The sequence below is a fragment of the Podarcis vaucheri genome (assembly GCF_965113315.1).
Source record: "Podarcis vaucheri genome assembly, chromosome: 11".
NCBI lineage: Eukaryota > Metazoa > Chordata > Lepidosauria > Squamata > Lacertidae > Podarcis > Podarcis vaucheri.
The window spans coordinates 62,190,148-62,210,124 of record NC_138749.1 but is presented as its reverse complement, the minus strand read 5'-3'; the positions used below and the strand labels follow the sequence as shown (position 1 = coordinate 62,210,124).

The 19,977-nt window shown below is 45.9% G+C and overlaps 1 protein-coding gene and 1 long non-coding RNA gene across 10 annotated transcripts in view; one reads left to right on the top strand and one right to left on the bottom strand.

Annotated features, from left to right (window-relative positions):
• The first annotated feature begins 13,480 nt into the window (after nt 1-13,480).
• Nucleotides 13,481-19,977, top strand: part of LOC309542665 (glutamate receptor ionotropic, NMDA 1) — a 29,771-nt gene continuing 23,274 nt past the window's right edge. For 6 of the 8 annotated variants that reach the window (XR_014224345.1, XR_014224346.1, XM_082241521.1 and 3 more), the window contains exons 1-4: nt 13,481-13,968; nt 16,344-16,478; nt 17,430-17,606; nt 19,146-19,208. Coding sequence is in view for 6 of the 8 variants with exons in the window: in XM_082241521.1 (XP_082097647.1) it covers nt 13,720-13,968; nt 16,344-16,478; nt 17,430-17,606; nt 19,146-19,208 (624 nt within the window). In the remaining 2 variants the exon portion in view is untranslated. The remainder of the gene's footprint in view (nt 13,969-16,343; nt 16,479-17,429; nt 17,607-19,145; nt 19,209-19,977) is intronic. The other 2 variants (XM_082241520.1, XM_082241523.1) reach the window with 2 other exon arrangements.
• The window catches only part of LOC309542764, a 33,453-nt gene continuing 31,088 nt past the window's right edge, over nt 17,613-19,977 (bottom strand). The window contains exons 2-3 of one of the 2 annotated variants that reach the window (XR_014224406.1): nt 18,892-19,003; nt 17,613-18,857 (exon numbers count right to left, since the gene is read on the bottom strand). This is a non-coding gene — a long non-coding RNA (uncharacterized lncRNA). The remainder of the gene's footprint in view (nt 18,858-18,891; nt 19,004-19,977) is intronic. The other variant, XR_014224407.1, reaches the window with a different exon arrangement.

Genomic DNA, 19,977 nt, shown 5'->3' with positions numbered 1-19,977 from the left:
AAATGGGCACAAGACATTGGGTACAACATTATGTCTGAAGACTGGGAAAGGTTATGGACCACCGGTATGAAATTTACGGCATGTAGTGCCTTAAAAGAAAACATTATGAAAATGGTGTACAGGTGGTACATGACCCCAGTTAAACTTGCAAAGATTTATCATCTGTCTGACAATAAATGTTGGAAATGTAAGGAGGCTGAAGGAACATTCTTTCACCTCTGGTGGACATGCCCGAGGGTGAAGGCCTTTTGGGAAATGATCTATAACGAGTTGAAAAAGGTATTTAAGTATACCTTTCATAAGAAACCAGAGGCCTTCCTCCTGGGCATTGTAGGCCAGAGAGTGTTAAAGAAAGATAGAACTTTCTTTTTATATGCAACTACAGCAGCAAGAATCCTTATAGCCAAATATTGGAAGGCACAGGAGCTATCCACGCTGGAAGAGTGGCATACGCAACTGATGGACTACATGGAACTAGCCGAAATGACTGGCAGAATCCGAGACCTGGGAGAAGAGGCAGTGGAAGAGGATTGGAAAAAATTTAAGGACTATCTACAAAAACATTATAAGTTATATGAATGTTGAGAATTTGCTAAGTTTTGGGAAAAACATGCTTCAGTATTGAGATTTGAAAATGATGGAAATTAAGTTATGACTGCGAAAAGTTTAAATTTTTAGAGTATATAATTAGATGAAAGTACAAAAACACATGAAATAAGGTATCAATTTGCTGTTTATTTTTTATTGTAAAGAAAACAGGGGATGGAAGATATGGGGAAGTCCAGTTGATTATGACAAAAGATCTGGAAAAGTGAATGTTCTTTTATTTAATTTCCTTTTTCTTTTTGTAAAATCACTTTTGTTGTGTTATCGATGATGTATTCTGACCCTGGGAAAAAAGCAATAAAAAATATTATAAAAAAAAGAAATATCTTAATTTGGCATCGAAGCGGGAAGGTTCAAAACAGGAAGTCCACCTTCCGCTTTTTGTATATAGACTAAAGCAAAAACTTCGTAAAGCTAAAGCCTGGAAAGCTGTCAAAAAAGTCTAAATTTCCTTCATTCAGAACTACTGAAACCCCCTTGGAAGCAGGAGAAGAGGGGGGGGGGATTTGTTTAACCCTTGCAGGAGAGGGAGCGAGAAGGATGAGTTTCCACCGTCTCTAACCTGGGAACGGGGTGTCAGAGACAGAAACTGTAGGTTCATTGACTGTGAATGGAACATTTTGACAGATAGTTAAAGAAGAGAAACAAGCTGATTCCAATGTTGCCTTTTGCATCTTAAAGAAACAAAATATCTGGAAAATATCTGAAAAATGAAAGTAATTTTCCTTTGTTGGACTTGCCTTAAAAAAAAATTAAAAAATGGATACAAATAGAAATTGTCTCCTCTAGAGGGAGCTTGTTAAATTGTTGCAGCAGCATACTTGAGGACTCAACAGCTGTGAGATTAAGACCGTGGGAACAGTCTTTTCTGACCTTGCCTAAAGATGAGCTGGGAGGAAGATTGGGTGCTTGCCTTATGCAAGACAAGTGCCCTGTTGGAACAGATGCATGAGAAGATGGACTTGATGAATGGAAAAATGGATTTGACTGTTGTGGTTAATAACTGTGGACAAACAGGGAACATTGATACAGAAATTATTCAGGGACCAACTCATGAATCAGTACTGACTAGGCAAGAACAGAAGATAATGGAGGAGGATGCGGTTGCACCTCAAATAATACAAATGGAGAGACCCGAGGCCCTACAGGAGCATAAGCCGCTGTCATTGAAGATTGAAGTTGGAATGGGCCAGGGGGAATCTGGTGTTGAGGAGGTTCCTAACTTTGGAGAGACCTTGAAATATGTTTTTAAATATTTTTTGGATTTTATCGAGGACTGTGGGGAGTGGGACTTTGGGGAATGGGTGGGTTTGATGAAGGGAGATGGAGACAATTCTGGGTTGGAACCCCCCAGAGAACTACTCCTCAATGAGAAAGGAAAGGAATTAAGAAAGAGACCAACAAAAGACAAGGAAAAGGGCAAGTATAAACAACAAGAAGAAGAAATGCAGAAGGGACATGGAAGAGACTTAAGGGCCTTGGAAATAAGGCTTCCTGGTTGATGGACTAGATGGCTTGGACAGTAAGGACTGACACGATCTGAGACCAGGAAGATGAGATGTTGGATGAAGATTGGAAGAAAATTTATAAAGGAAACTTTTTATTTAGGGAATTGGCTAAAAATTAATGAATATTAGGGGAAATGTTGGAACGAAACTATATGACTCTAGCAGAAATGATATCAGGAGTTATGTATATTTGAAAACTAAGATTTAAGCTTTAAGGTATTTTAGGGCAAGATAAGGTTAAATAAATTAAGGCAATTTGAATAATAGAATATGGGGAAAGATGGTAAGGATTTGCTGAGCTAATTATTAAGTTAAACTGTCAAGATAAATTTTTTAACAAAAATTGAGAAAGATGGAAAGAATTTGCTGAAATAATTAATTAAACTAGAATACAAAAAGGGAGGTGTGAGGAGGTCAATGAAACAAGCAAATGGAAGTTATAGATATGTAATTTGGGATCTATGTTGTTTTCTTTTTTTCTTGTGTTTTCCATTTTTCTTTTTCTTTTTGTTGTTGTTGTATTGTTGTTTCTTTTTTTTCTTTCTATGTATTACAGTGTTGTTTTTAATTTTTCTTTTTTCTTTATAACTTTGAAACTACTAATAAATATTATTTAAAATATATATATATATATAAGCTAGCCGGGAAGGGCTGGGCAATGACCTTTGCGGGATGGTGAATGCTTCCCTCCGTGAGGGAGCCTTCCCAGACCAGCTGAAAGAGGCGGTTATCAAACCGCTTCTTAAAAAACCATCTTTAGATGCGGCCACGATGGCCAACTATCGCCCAGTCTCAAATCTTCCATTCTTGGGCAAGGTGATTGAGCGAGTGGTTGCTGAATAACTCCAGGCACGCCTGGAAGAAGTGGACCATTTGGATCCCTTCCAGTCAGGATTCAGGCCTCATCATGGGACTGAAACTGCCTTGGTCGCACTGGTCAATGATCTCCGGCGGGTTTGGGACAAAGGTGAGAGCTGTTTCAAAGTTCTGCTGGATCTCTCATTGGCTTTTGACACCATCAACCATAACATCCTTCTGGACAATCTAGAGGAGCTGGGAGCTGGGGGAACTGTTATACAGTGGTTCTGCTCCTTCCTCCTGGGCCATGTTCAGAAAGTGGTAGGGGGGATGAGTGTTCGGATCCCTGGGCTCTCACTTGTGGGGTGCCTCAGGGTTCTGTCCTCTCCCCCATGCTTTCCAACACCTACATGCAGCCGCTAGGAGAGATCATCAGGGGGTTTGGGCTGGGTGTTCATCAGTATGCAGATGATACCCAGCTCTACCTCTCTTTCAAATCAGAACCAGTGAAGGCGGTGAAGGTCCTGTGTGAGTGTCTGGAGGATGGATGGTGGCTAACAGATTGAGGTTGAATCCTGACAAGACAGAAGTACTTTTTGGGGGGGACAGAAGGCAGGCAGGTGTGGAGGACTTCCTGGTCCTGAATGGGGTAACTGTGCCCCTGAAGGACCAGATGTGCAGCTTGGGAGTCATTTTGGGCTCACAGCTATCCATAGAGGCACAGGTCAATTCCGTGTCCAGGGCAGCTATTTACCAGCTCCATCTGGTATGCAGGCTGAGACCCTACCTGCCTGCAGACTGTCTCGCCAGAGTGGTGCATGCTCTAGTTAACTCTTGCTTGGACTACTGCAATGTGCTCTTTGTGGGGCTACCTTTGAAGGTGACCCGGAAACTACAACTAATCCAGAATGCAGCAGACGAGACCACATAACACCAGTCTTGAAAGACCTACATTGGCTCCCAGTACACAAGCACAATTCAAAGTATTGGTGCTGACCTTTAAAGCCCTATACAGTCTCGGTCCAGTATACCTGAAGGAGCGTCTCCACCCCCATTCATTCTGACCAGACACTGAGGTCCGGTGTCGAGGGCCTTCTGGCGGTTACCTCACTGCGAGAAGCAAAGATATAGGGAACCAGGCAGAAGGCCTTCTTGGTAGTGGTGCCCACCCTGTGGAATGCCCTCCCATCAGATGTCAAAGAGAAAAACAACTACCAGACTTTTAGAAGACATCTGAAGGCAGCCCTGTTTAGGGAAGCTTTTAATGTTTGATGGACTGTTGCATTTTAATATTTTGTTGGAAGCCGCAAATAATAATAATAATAATAATAATAATAATAATAATTCTGTAAGCTGAGTCACACAACACAATAAGCCAAACTGAGGCTTACTGAGACTGTGCAAATGTGGGCTTCCAGAGGGGGGCTCACAGCCACTTTAGTTCCCATGCCCCCTCAGTTCTTTTTACTGATGCACTGAATTAAGCCAAAACTTGGTTTAGCAAAGGTGTGGAGCAACTTTGACCCTCCAGATGTTGCCAAACATCCCTGGCCTGCACCTTTGAAGCCTCAGTAAGCCATAGCCTGGCTAGCCATGTCATGCAAATGTAGTGTGTATAGTAAACTTTGTTCATGGGACAGCATTCCAGCAGCTTCACCTGTAAGTGAAGAAAGCGACTGCTTGTGAGAACTACCTTATGCTGGCATCACATTTAAAAAAATGGTTGTAAGCCAGCATTAATTTTCCAGCTTTTCTCCTTCATTTTATTTGTTGCTTTTTCAGGCTTTGCTCTTCTTGTTTCTATTTGCCTTCTCATTCCTATTCTCCCTCTTGCACTTGTGCCTTCACAGGTTGCTGTTGAACAGAACAGAAATAATGGAGCTAAACTTTTGAACTCCTGACGGGTAGATGCCAAAGTTACCTTTAAGGCTCTTATAAATGTTGAAAGGTAGGGTCCTTGAAACCACAAACGGAACAAACAAAAGCCAACCTTCATTTCAAATGCTTACCCTGGAAGGCTATGTTTTGTATTATTCAACTCATTTTTCTTTGTTTGAAAAATATACTACTACATTTTAACACTACATTTAAATATCAATTTCATATTTTTCATTATTTGAGCAGCACAGTTATTCAAGTCATTCCCACAACAGCCTGCAACAACCAGTGCTCTGAGTCATTGTAAGGATGGGCAGCTGCTGAAATCTGAGATTAACATGTTAGGGCAGAAAATCTCAAAAATTCCCTCCCCAACACACACTTTAAACTTTTATGCGCTGCACAACCTATACACTTCATTAGGCATTTCTACACAGCTTCTATGCCCCTTCAGTCTTCCTGCTTCCTTCCACTTACTTTCCAATTCCCTCCCCCCCCCCTTACACAGAGTGCCACTTTCCCCATGTACACTCCAGTTTCTCACTAACCTCTTCATGTGCCACAACTGTGTTACCCCAGAAGGGAAAACCCCCTCCTCTGGGGTCCTACTATGTTGTTGTTGTTGTTGTTCTCTGCAATTATCTTAGACAGTAAAAATTATGCAAAAAATTGGAAGGCTATAAAAAGTACATGATCTTTACAGGAGAAAATCCAGCTTTCCCTGGTGCAAAATTTGAGACCTCCTGCCCTGAGCACAGTGAAAGTAATCTGATTCTAGAAACAGAGGCTTCAATCAAAGGGCCTGGGCCTGGTGTAAGGGACTTGTGCATATTTGCTGGGTTTCTTGAAGTACCTAGTTATTGCATATGCCATTTTTGTTGTTAAAAAGTGTGGCACTTACTGTAACAATTTCATGGCACCTATTTTTCTAGGGGGAAAAGCACTGGATTGTGTCAGTTCCACTCATGTCCCAGTGAAACCAGTGAGTCAGGCTAGTCATGACTTAAGCCTGTTGATTTCAATGGGAACAGAGACTGCAATTCTGTACACACTTACCATGAATGATCCCCCCATTGAATTCAGTCGGATTAACTTTTGAGTAGATATGTGTATTATCTGGACCCCTCTTAAAATATTTATGTATTCAGAGGTTTAGCTTGCTGTCTTCTGAAAGAATGTGGTGAACATCAAATTGGGTAATTGGTTACATAAGGCAGTTCCCGCATCATTCAGGCAGGGGCATAGGAAGAGGGGCAGTGGGGCCAGTCATCTGTGGGCGGCTCCCCCTTCCCCCTGGGTGCATGGCATGTACGTTGCTCCGGGTGCCCGAATAGGTAGCTCAGCTGCTGCATTCAGGCAGTGTACAAATCAAATTAATACAGTACTGATTAATACATCAAACATGGTAGTTCATACTTAACATAAACTACAAACACCAAAATCTGGAATCCCCTCCAAACCTGTGCCAAACCTTTGCAGTTGTTTTGCAGTGAAAACCCCACATTTTGTAGTGCCCCACAAACTGAGCAGTTGCTATTCCAGCCGAGGGTCATAGCTTTCCAACTAAACAGGAAGAACTTTCTGATGGCAAGAGCTGTTTGACAGTGGAGCGGACTCCCACAGGACTCTTCTTCCTTGGAGGCTTTTAAGCAGAGGTTGGATGGCCATCTGTCCTGGATGCTTTAGTTGAGATCCCTGCACTGCAGAGGGTTGGCCTAGATGACCCTTGGGGTCCCTTCCAACTCTACAATTCTACAATTCTATGAAATAGCATTGACCTGTTGTGTATCATGTTTCCTATGGTGCATATAGGATGCATTATATTCTTCTTCTTCTTCTTCTTCTTCTTCTTCTTCTTCTTCTTCTTCTTCTTCGTGGGTTTCTTAAACTCTTAAGTCTTCTTAAAGTTTCATTAGAGAAAATCAAGTTATGTTGGGAGTTCGGAAATAAAATGAGGAAGGATTTGGCCTTGCTGTTTGTTTTGGGTCAATCACTCTCAGCCTAACCCACCTTGCAGGGGGGTTGTGAGGATAAAATGAGAGGGAAAACCATGTATGTTGCCCTCAACTTCTAAGGGCTCTAACATTGTAACAACCACCTTTACTACCTGGAAGCTTTAGGCAAGACATAATGGTCAGGCATCTCATGGTTTATTTTATTTTTTATGATTGTTAAGTATGGGGCACAGGATGGCACGACCAGCTACAGGGTTGTAGTCCTGAAATTTCTAGCTTGGACTTTGTCTCATATATTAATATTCATAGGAACAAAATCTAAGGATGCTGCTGAAGACCTCCATTGGCATAGTGCTGGAAGGGATAAGTGATCAGTGGTGAACACCCAAGGGTGTTACATACATCTTAAACATGCAGAGGCAAGACAATTACTTCTGTGGCCTGCTGCTCTGCTCCACCAAAACTTTTTTAATCATTTGCTCTTCACAGAGCTTGGTATATTTTGGCCAAGAGTGACAGGGCACGCCCAGGATGGGAGAGCAAGCGAAGCATCAGAAGCAGGCTCCAATATGCAGGTCTAAACCATAACTCTGATATTTCATTAGTTCCATTGCATACCAATTTGATTCTAGACCTAATTCAAGATGCTATTTCTGGCATTTAAATCTCTAAATTATTATGAATCAGTCACCTTAAGGCGGGCCTGGGCACCAAGGCTGCAATTCCAGCTCCACTTACCTAGGAGTAAGCTCCCTTGAATTCAATAGCACTTGCTTCTGATTTGACATGGTTAGGGTTACACTGTGAATGAGTCCCTGCTCTCCCTGCCACTTACTTCATTGTGTCAGGCAAGCATAAGAGGCATGGCTTTTTGTGTGGTGCTGCCGTGTTTCTGGTCTCCTTGTTGAAATCCATCAGAAACCCTCCTTGATCCCCAACCCCGGAAACTGAAGGTATTTTTATTTTTATTGCCGTAGGCTTTTAATGTGTAATTGTAGACCTCACTGCTGCCTGACTTCATTGTGATTTTCCTGTGATAATGTATTATCTGTTTCATACTGTTAATTGCTATGATTCTTTTTCATTTACACTGTTAGCCACTCTGAGCATCAATAGAACAATAAAATCACAATAATCAATTATGCAAATGACTACTGTGCTTCATTTCTTCTATTTTCTTCTGTATTGTTATTCTTACTTAAATTTCTATACTGCCCTTCATCTGAAGATCACAGGGTGGTTTACAATATAAAAACACAACATTATATAGCATAATTACAAAGAAACCTCCCCCCCCCCAGCTTAAAAGACCACTGGTTGCTTAATTAGCTAAAGGCCTGGGAGAAGAGGAATGTTTTTGCCTGGCACCTAATTGATATATGATGCAAAGGGAATGCATAATCTTTAGATTTCCCTTTAGATTTAGATTTCAAGTTTTTATGTGGAGATTGCAGTTGTCATTCTGGCTAGTAGTAATCAATAAAAGCCATTAAGTCATTATTATAAAGAGGAAGAGCATGAAATTATTCAGGACATCAACATCTAAAGAGAGTATCATGGGTGGAGATGTTTGTCCTGTTTCAAAAGAATTTCAGAGAACAGGATGCATTCTTCATAGCGTACTCTTCAACGTTTGCCTTCATGACAGTAACACTTCAGTTAATTGTACTGGAAGGCCGACTCCTATATTCAAATATATAATTTTTGGATTGCATCCAGCATATTACAGTATTTCTGGAACGTTTCCCTGTAACCTTTTAATCCATTAAAACCAACACACCTAAACCCTTGTTAGTTCAGATACTGTGACTCCCACCCAGATGATAAATTACACATTACATATAATGCTCTTCCAAAGGTTGTTTAAATATTAAAATCAGCCTTTGAAGTCGCAGTACTGTTTGGAAGAGTAGTTTGGGGAGAGACTGTGCAAACCAGGGGAGGAGACCTCTGGATGATATAGGATCCCAGCTCCCATTTGCCTCAGCCAGTTTGACTAATGGTCAGGGATGTAGTCCAACAAAATCTAGAAGGCCACGGGTTTCCCTCTTCTAGATTAAACCATTCCCCACTGGCTGGTTCCCACAAAAGTTATCTCAACAGGGTAGAACCCATGGCAATGACTCATTCCACTTACATAGAGATACAGTCAATAAGATAGCATGCGAAAGCTACAACTGGAATGGAAAGGAAACTTGCATTGAAAACAGATGGCAGCAGCACAGAGTTTAATGCAGGGATGGGAACATGTGGCTCTCTAGGTGTTAAGACTCCCAACTCCCATCAGCTCTAGCCAGCATGGCCAGTGGTCAGGGATGTTGAAAACTGTAAGCCTAACAATATCTGGAGGGCAGCATGCTTCCCTGTCCCTTGTTTAACCTGACAAGGACTAAAGGGTAGGAAGGCACTGATCCACAAAAAGTAGATACGGAATCTAAGGGGCAGTGCCAAAAGTTTGGAAGGTGGTGAGAAAGTTTTAAGGTTGTTGTGTGTGCTGCAGGTAGGGCTGCCAACTGACCAGGGTGGTACTGGAATTACACTTGTGCCTTTTAACAGCAGCTTGTTATGCAAAAATCAGCAAGTGAAGGTCTTCAGGATATGTAGATAATAAACACATTTTGCACCTAACAAATGCCTCCCATTCCACAAAGACTTCTGCTTTATCAAGGGAACTTTCCTTCCCTCTCCTCAAATCTCCTCAGGAGGGTTGGGGTAAAACCCAGAACAGATTTTTTTTTGGGGGGGGGGGAGGGAAGGAGAGGAGAGGAGAAGAAGGAGAGGAAGTTCCATTGTATGAATGGAATGACTTTGTTGGGAAAAACACAAAGTTTGCATATCAAGCTGCTGTTAAAGCAGAGGAGAGGAGCTAGTCCAAAGCTGGCAAGCCTTAATCAATTTACATACATTATGGCTCAAGGTGTTTTTTGTTTTAAAAAAACCTCATCTGTAGTCTCTCCCACCACTGCCTTATTCATCAATGAATTTTCTTGTGAATTCTAGTTAGAAAGTGTTCCAGTTAAGGCTTCCTGTTGCCTTCACCTTTCCACTGCCTCTAGCATTCCTCTGCCTCTTCATGGCCCCTTCAGTGCTGGTCCCAGCTCCATTTTTGCCACCACTTTAGTGACAGTTACCTTCGTCATATTACATTTTCCCTGTTACCTCTGTTTTAGTGGTGAAAGTGTTGATAAGCTCCACTGTCTCCACCTACTTTCTCTCCGTCTTGCTCTTTGACGGCAGGAGGTGGAGAACCTCGAAGGGATGCAGGAGCAGCTGGGCTGGCCATCAGCCGCAGGAGTCCCCTAAACAGAGGGCCTTGGAAGGGGGTGTTTCCCCCTATTAAGTTGCCCATCAAGTCCTTCCAGTAAAAGAAAGTCCACAACTTATACAACAAATTTCCTACTCTGCTCAGACTTTCCTTTCATTATATAACTTTCTTGATACATGCTACAACACAGCAGAGATTAAGACATATTCACACTAATAATTATATGAGTAGTATAGGAATTTAAACAGTCATGGCTTTCCCCATACAATACTGGGAATACTGGTTAAGTGCAAGGTTCTCAGCTGGAGATCTCTTGAACTTTCCAAGAACTACAGTTCTCAGGATTCACTTAAGGGAGAGTGACTTTATGCCAGTTTATGGATGTAGAAACATTCTTGGGAGAATTTCGATTAAAAATTCCCTAGATGAGATAACAACATGGGACAAAAGCTAAGCCTCAACATAAAGCCTCCTGTGTCACAGAAGCTTAAAACCCATTTCTCAACCTGTAGACTTCTCTCTCTCTCTCTGTGTGTGTGTGTGTGTGCGCGCACGCGCCCACGCATGCAAAGAGACATGGAAATGCAACCTATTATCTCCATTGGCTTTTACTTTATACCTTATCACTTTTACTCCTTGCAGGCTACATTTGAAAGGTGGACTGGGCTGGGAAAAGGGCATCCCAAATCAAACTGCCACCCTTGCCAGGCCTAAACTGACCTTCAAATTTGAGGTTCTCCATCACTGCTTTATTGTAACTGAAATAATTTATATCAGCCATAATTGGTGTTTCAATGCACATGACTCTCCTTCCCACACTCCCTGTTACTTTTTGGAAAGGAACACCTGGAAGAAAGCAGGAAGCAGGGTGGGGGCACAGGGTGGGTGGGTGGGGTGGGGAGCACAGTCAGAAGCAATATGTCTCCTGGAGGCAAATGATGGAATGCTATGGACTGTACTTAAGAGTGCACTTCTATATCCATATACTTGAAAGCAACAGTTGAAAGCAAAGGACTTACTCTGTGGTGTGTTTATGATTGCAGTTCTAAAGTTCCGCTGTTTAATGGACCTTATTCAGAGCGTGCATAAAATTGCAGCCAAAGATATATATTCGCTCTTAATGTTTCAAGTGAAAAATCTGAGTGCATGAAAACCAGCCAGGTAGTTCAGTATTAGCCAGGTGGGAACTCTTCAAGAGACAGTAACATAGTCATGGCTATGAGATAGATTACAGCAGCCTCGGGGTCTTTTATTATAGTGGCAAAGCCAAGGAGCAGTGAAATGGAAAGTGGAGGGGCTCCCAGCAGTAGGATACTTCAGGTCACTTTTACTCATGGCCAAGCAGGAACTCATGAGAATGTGGAGTGGTTATTTAAGGCAAGAAAAGTACCTACCTTATGACAGCTTTACCAGTTAGCACTATTGAGTGATTTATTTATTCTTTAAGGAAGCAACATGAACTATTTTGCAACTGGTCTTTAATGCTAGCAATGCGCAACTCCTTTAAAACCAAAGTGCTGGTGACGTGGCCATTTGGTTTCTCATCTACCAACTGAAATAAATTTAAGGACTCATATCATATCTAGTAGGACATGCTTAATACCATGTGACTGTTATCCCAGCATGGATCCTTTGGTTGAGCAGTGCTGTCACGAGATATTGGGCGGGTGGTATTCCAAAAGGGGAAAGGTCTCGGTCGGAAAAGACGGCTTTCCGCCTTCGCAAACTCCCCCTGCATGACTCTCCGTTTATTTCTCCTGTTCGTAACCGCAGGGATTTATTTTAAAAAGTCTCCCCTCCGGCGGTGGGCGTTGGCATAGCCTCCGACATTTCCGACGTCCCACAGAACAGCGGAACCTTCCGGGATCCCGGCAGAAACTGGGCTGGATTCTTCTATCCCGGGAGAGAAAGGGGTGCTCGGAGGGTCTGCTTCCTCGGGCGGCTTTCCCTTCTAGCCACTCCAGCTTGGAGGGCGGAGGGAGGAGGAGGAAGAGGAGAAACGCAGCTCCGGGTTCGCCGGGCAGACCGGGCGGCGTCCCGCTTTCCCGGGGTGGTAGTTTTGGTGACCTTCCTTCCTTCCTTCCTTCCTTCCTTCCTTCCTTCCTTCCTTCCTTCCTTCCTTCCTTCCTTCCTTCCTTCCTTCCTTCCTTCCTTCCTTCCTTCCTTCCTTCCTTCCTTCCTTCCTTCCTTCCTTCCTTCCTTCCTACCTACCTACCTATATAACTGTGGGTTTTTTTGGGGGGGGGGTATTCAAGGGAAATCTGAAAATCAGCCAGGGTGTGTGTGTATTTGGGGGGGGGGCGGGGCGTCCGCTGCCCGGATTCGGGAGCACGGGATGGAAGAGCTGGAAAGGGGAGCGCGGGAGCGATCTCGCATCTGGAACACGGTACCGAGGGCCGTACGAACCTCCCAGGAAGAAGGAGAGAAGGAGAGAAATCACCATCATAAATAATAATAAATAAATCATCATCATCATCATTTTTTATTTGTATACCGTCTTTCTACCTTACAAGACTCAAGGCGGTTTGCAAGGTGGAGAAGCAAGAAATGTACACCTGATAATCGAATACAATAGAAAAATGTGATAATAAAAGAAAACTTTAAAATAAGCAAGCAACATCCAATAAAGTAACATTAAACCATGATTAGACTAGTCCAAGAGAATAAGATAAACATATAAAAGTTCAAGAGAAATCCATATAATATATAAAAGTTATATATCCATATAAACATATCAATCCATATAAAGTCCAGAAATCCATATAAACATATAAAAGTTAAAGAGAAATAATTTCTATACCATAGTACATCAAATTATACAATACAAATTGAGAAGCAGAGACTAGCAGCTGTGGCTCCCCAGATGTTGTTGGACTGCAACTCCCATCATTCCTAGCTAGCAAGGCCAGAGCTCAGGGATGACGGGAGTTGTAGTCCAGGGGGGCGAATCTCTTGAGCTTTGGCTTTCCGCAGCCCCCCTGTTTTGTATATTGGGGGCACATTCTATAAAGATTTACGGGGGGGGGAATCTCTCGAGCGGCCCCGCTGCTTTTTATATTGAGGGGAACATCCTATAAAGATTTTTTTTTGGGGGGGCGGCCAATCTCTTGATTTCCTCTGCTCCCCCCCCCGCGATTTCTCCAGCCCCCCACCCCCACCCCGTTTTTATCTCTCCCTCCCCCTCCCCCCTCTCGCCCCAAGCCCTGCCCCCCCCCGACACCAAACGCCGCAGCATTGGCCTGCCGCCGCCTCCTTCTCCTCCTCTCCTGCGCGCGGCCGCGCGCACGGGTGCGCGACTGTCGTTGCAGGGGAATTTCGGCGCCGCGGACAGCGCCATTGTGCTTCAGCACCGCGGACGGGGCCGCCCCCCCTTTTTTGCGGGGAGATCCGACGGCTGTTTGCAAGGGGGTGGGCATTCAGGGACTGTGACTTTTTTGCGGGGGCGGGGGGATTCAGCACCTGGGACAGCTGCGTTTTGCAGGGGGGGGCAATTCAACACCAGGGACTGTGACGGTTTTTTGCCAGCGGTGGCAATTCAGCACCAGGGACAGCGGCCTTTTGCAAAGGGCCAATTCAGCACCAGGGACAGCCGCCGCCTCTGCTTCTTCCACAGGGCCGCTTCAGGACCACGGATAGACCCTCTTGCGTGGCAGTTCTCCGCCGCCTGGGGGGCCCTTGGGCTGCGCCGGGCGACGGTGGGGTGACCGCCATGCGCCTCCTGCTGCTGGCCGTGCTGCTGTGCTTCTCGGTGGCGCGGGGGGGCTGCGAGCCCAAGGTGGTGAACATCGGGGCGGTGCTGAGCACCAAGAGGCACGAGCAGGTCTTCCGCGAGGCCATCAACCAGGCCAACAAGCGCCATGGCACCTGGAAGATCCAGCTCAATGCCACCTCCGTCACCCACAAGCCCAACGCCATCCAGATGGCCCTCTCCGTCTGCGAGGACCTCATCTCCAGCCAGGTAGCCGCACCGTGCCGCCCAAGAACCGGTCGGGGGAACCCCCTTGGGACTCCTCCTCGACGTGATGGGCCAAGCTCTTGACCTGGTGGACTGGTTGGCCCCAGAAAGGACCACCCAGGGACCCCTGGATCCTGTGGGCATGGGGCACCAACCTAGGAACCCACAGGCCACAGAGATCAACCTAGGGACCCTACCGCCCTAAGGACTGGCCTAGGGACCCCATGGTTCTACTCAGGACTGGCCAAGGACCTCTTGACCCTATGGTCCAGACTGTGGGCTTGGGGCACCAACCTAGGGAGCCCTAGGCTTTAGAAACCAACCTAGGGAACCTTCAGCCCTAAGAGACAACCAGAGGTTCCTTGGCCCTACTATGGAGCACCCAGGGACCCTATGGATCAGGCTTGGGGGCCAGCCCAGGGAGCCCTTGGCTTTAGAAACCAGGGACAACCCCCCACTTTCTTTCTTTCTTTCTTTCTTTCTTTCTTTCTTTCTTTCTTTCTTTCTTTCTTTCTTTCTTTCTCTCTCTCTCTCTCTCTCTCTCTCTCTCTCTCGCTCCCCCTCTATTTATTTTTTCTCCTTCTCTGCCACCTCCTTCCCTCTCTCTATTTCTTTCTCTCCCCCCTTTCCCTCTTTATTTCTCTCCTTACCTCTCTCCCCTCCCTCTCCCCCTCTTTCTCCCTCTTTTTCTATCCCTCCCTCCATCTCTTTTTTCCCCCTTTTCTCTCTCTTTCTCTCTTTTGCTCTTTATTTCTCCCCCCCTCTCTCCCCTCTCCATTTCTCTACTTTTTTCTCTTCCTCCCTCGCTCCCCTCTCTTTCTCTATTTTTTCTCCTTCTCTACCTCCCACTCCCTCCCTCTTTATTTTTCTTTATCTCCCTCTCTTTCACTCTTTCCCCCTCTTTATTTCTCTCTCCCCTCTCTCGTTCTCTCTATTTTTTCTCCTCCCTCCCTCTCCCTCTCCCCCTCCCTCTCTCCCTCTTTTTCTATCCCTCCCCCTCTCTCTTTCTCTCTTTATTTCTCCCCTCTCTCTTTCTCTCCCTTATTTTCTCTCCCCCCTTGCTCCCCTCTCTTTCTCTCTTTACTTTTTTTCTCCTCTCCCTGTCTCTGCCTACCCCCTTTCTCTCTCTCTCTCTCTCTCTCTCTCTCTCTCTCTCTCTCTCTCCCTACCTCCCCCCATTTCTCTCCCCTTTTCCTCCCTCTCTCCCCCTCTTTCTCTCTATATTTTTTCTCCTCCTCTCCCTCTTTCTTTTTCTTTCTCTCCCTCTCTTTCTCTCCCTCTCTTTCCCTCTTTATTTCTTATCCTACCTCTCTCTCCTCTCTCATTCTCTCCCTCCCTCTCTCCCTCCCTCCCTCTTACCACAACACAGCCCATTTTCCCAAGGAACAAACCGGGTCCCCAAGTTATCAAATGGTGCTATTTTGGCCCCATTTATGTCTCATTTGGTATCTCCTTTGAAGCCACCCAAACTGCAGACCTGATCGACATTTACAGACTTCCTTCTTTCCCCAAACGGAGCAGAAAAGGCCATTTATAGGAGAAGCCAGCAGAGGGAGGAGGAAGTTTCCATGGAAACGCCATCTCAGTTGCTTCCATAGGGTTGGTTCCTTCCATCGATTGCTCTTCGCCTCCTTCTCGCCAGACCATTTCATCATAAATAGTCCCTGGAGGGGAAATGGCATTTAGGCCTTAAATGTGCGGTTAAGGAAATCATATTATCTTGCAATCTGGCTCAGCCGACTTCTCTCTCCGCCTGTGAAAGCCTGGGCATTTGAGGACATACATTATTTAATGGGAGAAATGTCGGAGGGAAATGGCTTCTTGTTGTTATTGTTGAGTCGTTTAGTCATGTCCGATTCTTCGTGACCCCATGGACCAGAGCACGCCAGGCCCTCCTGTCTTCCACTGCTTCCCACAGTTTGGTCAAACTCATGTTGGTCACTTCAAGAATACTGTCCCACCATCTCATCCTCTGTCTCCTTGCGCCCTCCTCCTTGCGCTCTCCATCTTTCCCAACATCAGGGTCTTTTCCAGGGACTCTTCTCTTCTCAGGAGGTGGCCAAAGTCTTGAGGCCTCAGCTTCAGGATCTGTCCTTCCAGTGAGCACTCAGGGCTGATTTCCTTCAGAATAGGTCTGTTGGATCTTCTTGCAGTCCATGGGACTCTCAAGAGTCTCCTCCAGCACCAAAAAAGCATCCATTCTTTGGCGATCAGCCTTCTTGATGGTCCAGCTCTCACTTCACTAGTGGGGAACCATAGCTTGAACTATATGGATCTTTGTCGGCAAGGTGATAGGACATCCATATTTTCATGGGAGAAATGTTGGAGGGGAATGTTAGGACATCCGTAATTCCATGGGAAAAATGTCTCTCACACAGGTCTACGCCATCTTGGTGAGTCACCCGCCGGCTCCCAACGACCACCTCACGCCGACGCCGGTGTCATACACTGCTGGCTTCTACCGGATCCCGGTCATCGGCTTGACCACGCGCATGTCCATCTACTCAGACAAGGTAAGCCCACAGCTCCCGCTGGTCGGGACCCACCGTTCTCCTGGACATCTGGCGGGAGAAGGCCTTGACTTCTCCTCTGCCCGGTTCCCCACCACTTCGCTTCTTGCTTGGAGACCCTCCTTGCTTGGAGACCCACCAGGAGACCCTCGGAGATGGACCCCGGTGAGTCCAGAATGGCTGGTCCATTAGAGGCATGGTGACTCCATATCAGACCATGCCTGGTGCCCCATGCTCCTCAGAAACAGCCATTCGACATCTGTCTGTCTACCGAGCTCCTCCAGACCCACACCACCTTCACTGGTTGAAAGGACACTGGGTATCTTTCCCATACTGGTGAGCGCCCAGCCCAAACCTTCTGGTGGAAAGGTAGAGCTTTGTATCTTCCCCATACTGGTGGATACCCAGCTCAAACCTTCTGGAGATCTTTCCCACTGGCTTCCTAAAGAGGCCCTTCCACTGCGCAGGAGGGCCGTTGTCCACAATGGTTCCCAGGTCTCCTTCCAAGGTAGCCCCATGGAGAAAGCAGGGCAGTAGACAAAGCAGATGGCCAGGTCTTGGATGGAGCTGGTACTAGAGATGTTCTTCCACCCCAGGGGAGGGATGTTCCTCAATCTCATCTCCAAGTCACCTTCCCATGGAGACAGCAGGAGATGAGCAGAGGATGGACCTCTCTGGAGAAGCAGGTGGGGTCTCAAGATGGAAGACCTCAAGAGGCTCTTTCCACCCCATAGGAGGGATGTTGCCCCAACTCCTTTCTAGGTCCCCTTCCAAGGTAGCCCCATGGAGAATGCATTAGCTGAGCAGAGCATGGACCTCTCTGCAGAGGCAGGTGGGGTCTCAAGATGGAACTTCTCCAGAGGCTCCTTCCACTCCGTAGGAGGGATGGCGCTTCAACCCGGACACCCCCGCCTGGTCCGCAGTGACGCCCCCTCTGGCTCCTTCTCTCCCCAGAGTATCCATCTTTCGTTCCTCCGCACGGTCCCTCCTTACTCTCACCAGTCCAATGTCTGGTTTGAGATGATGCGCTTCTACAAATGGAACCACATCATCCTCATCGTCAGTGACGACCACGAGGGCCGGGCGGCCCAGAAGAAGCTGGAGACCCTCCTGGAGGAGAAAGAGTCCAAGGTCAGTAGCTTCCCGCCACCCACGCTTCTCTCGAAAGTCTCGCGCTTTGTCGTCCGTGTGTAGATTGACATCTGTAAATACACCTTCTCTCTCTTCTTCCCATTGTTAAACATGACCCACATTGTGCTCTTAAGCGCCGGCCGTCTAAGTCCCTGACCAAAGTTTGTTATTCTTTATTCATTTCACTTGCTTTGCCATGGTCGAAAAAAACCGAACTCTCCGACTACGTTAAAAAAAAAAGAAATCCGAAAGAGGCAAAAACGGGGAGACGGGGGCGGGACGTAACCTGGAGCTGGGCCAAAAACCCGTTTCCTTATTGGAAGAGAGCGTCTAGGAGAGTAGGCTTGGATCATGGACTTGGGAAGGACCTGGAAGGGTTGTCTGGTTCAACCAAGGCAGGAACCTCAAGATGGAATCATAGAGTTGGGAAGGAGCCCCAAGAGAGACTTGTGAGGCTGGGATAGGCAGCTCCCTTTACCTGCTTCCTTCCTCCTCTCCAAAGAAGCTCATGGTCAACACAACAATCTGATCAGTCATAATGGTCATAATTTTGTCATCTATACCCCCACCCATCAGACTGGGTTGCCCCAGATGCTCCAACATTTAGAAGAACACCATAAAAGGTCCAGTCATCCACAACTTCCCCAATCGCAGCTTCTCCTGAGAGTCCAGTTCCTTCTCTCCTGGATTGGGGGCCCACGTGGCTCCACCCCCTCCGGCATTTCTCCAGCGGAAGTGGCGGAGGGGGGCTTTGAAGCCGAGCCTCCTTGGCGCGTGGTGTGAGCGGTGGCTCCACGTCAGCCAAGCCAACATATATGGGTAGCCTTCCTAGATCAGACCAAAGGCAGGACATCCGGTCCATAGTCCTCTTCTCAGTGGCCGTTGAGAATCCTGCAAGGAGGAAGGAGCTGAGGGTGGCGGCCTTGCCCCCGCTTTTCACTCCAAGCGGCCAGCATTCAGAGGTCTACCAACATTTGGGAAGAGGGACAACCCACCATCCCCTCCAACATTTCTCCCATGAAAATGTCCAACTGCCCTCAGAAACTCGCAAGGTACCTTCACCGATTTAAAGGAGAGGAAGAACTTGCATGAAGCTCCAAGGAAACTTCCTAGGACACCCCCATAGGAGATCTTGTAGGATATTTCTTAGGAAACTTTGTAGGAAATCTAATAGGAAGCTTTGTAGGAAACTTAATAGGAAACGTTGTAGGAAAGTTTCTAGGAAACTTAATAGGAAACTTTGTAGGAAACCTTCTAGGAAACTGCAGGAAACTGAATAGGGAACCTTGTAGGAAACTTTGCAGGAAAATTTGTAGGAAATTTAATAGGAAACTTTGTAGTAACTTAATAGGAAACCTTGTAGGAAACTGAATAGGAAAGCTTGTAGGGGGTTTTCCCTGCTCCTCTGTTACGGCCCCCCCGCCCCGGATCAGGAGGAGTTGGATATGGGATTTGCTTTGAGTGCCCGTCTTTCTTCTTTCAACTGTTTATAATCTTCTTCTGTGTCTGCATATTTTCTCTGTGCACATTATCCATCAGAGTAAAAAAAGGAGCTTTGACAGCCTCGAACCGCTATCCTTTGACAACAAGCGAGGACCCAAGGTATATTTGCATGGAAATGCACGCCGCCCACCAACCTAACGAGCAAAAAAATTAAAATAAAAAATTCATAAAATTCATCAATTGGGCCGCCTCGGCCCACGGGCACCCCACAAAAAATTATAATAAATTTTATATATATAGATATATATATATTAAAGGAAAAAAATATAAAAATATCTCTGGAGCCAGCAAGCAGACTCCGTGTTTTTTTTTTTGGGTCGCACGTTCTTTTCCGTTGAGATATGCTTGGTTTGAGCTTGAGTTTGAGGAGCAATCCCATCCTGGACGTCTTTCTTCGGAAGACCATGCATGTGGAGCCAGAGCGAATTTGCGAGTTTATTCCCCTCCCCCCTTGTTTCCTTCTGGACCATCTGATTCCCCCTTCCTGTTCTCCTCTTCCTGCTCTGCCCCTTCCTGTCCCAACAGGAAATGTGAGATGCTCACTTCAATTCCCTTGCAAGGCGGACCCCTTGCGTGTTTTCCCCCTCCCCCTTCCTCCCCTTTTCCTGTTTTTTATTATTATTATTGTTTCGTTTTTTGGAAAAGCAACAGGCGTTTGAGCGGTCAACTGCATCGCAAAACCAGCCAGCCAACCAATATATGGATATTCGCAGTTGCCGCCTGAGGGGCTCCCTTGCCGTCGCAGAGATGGCGATGACAGAGCGAAAAACGCAGGTCGGCAATTTCCGAGATGGCAGGGATTCTGCAGAATTTTCAAAAAAAAAAAAATGCAAATTTTGCAAGATTTTTTTTTTTTGCAAAAACCAAA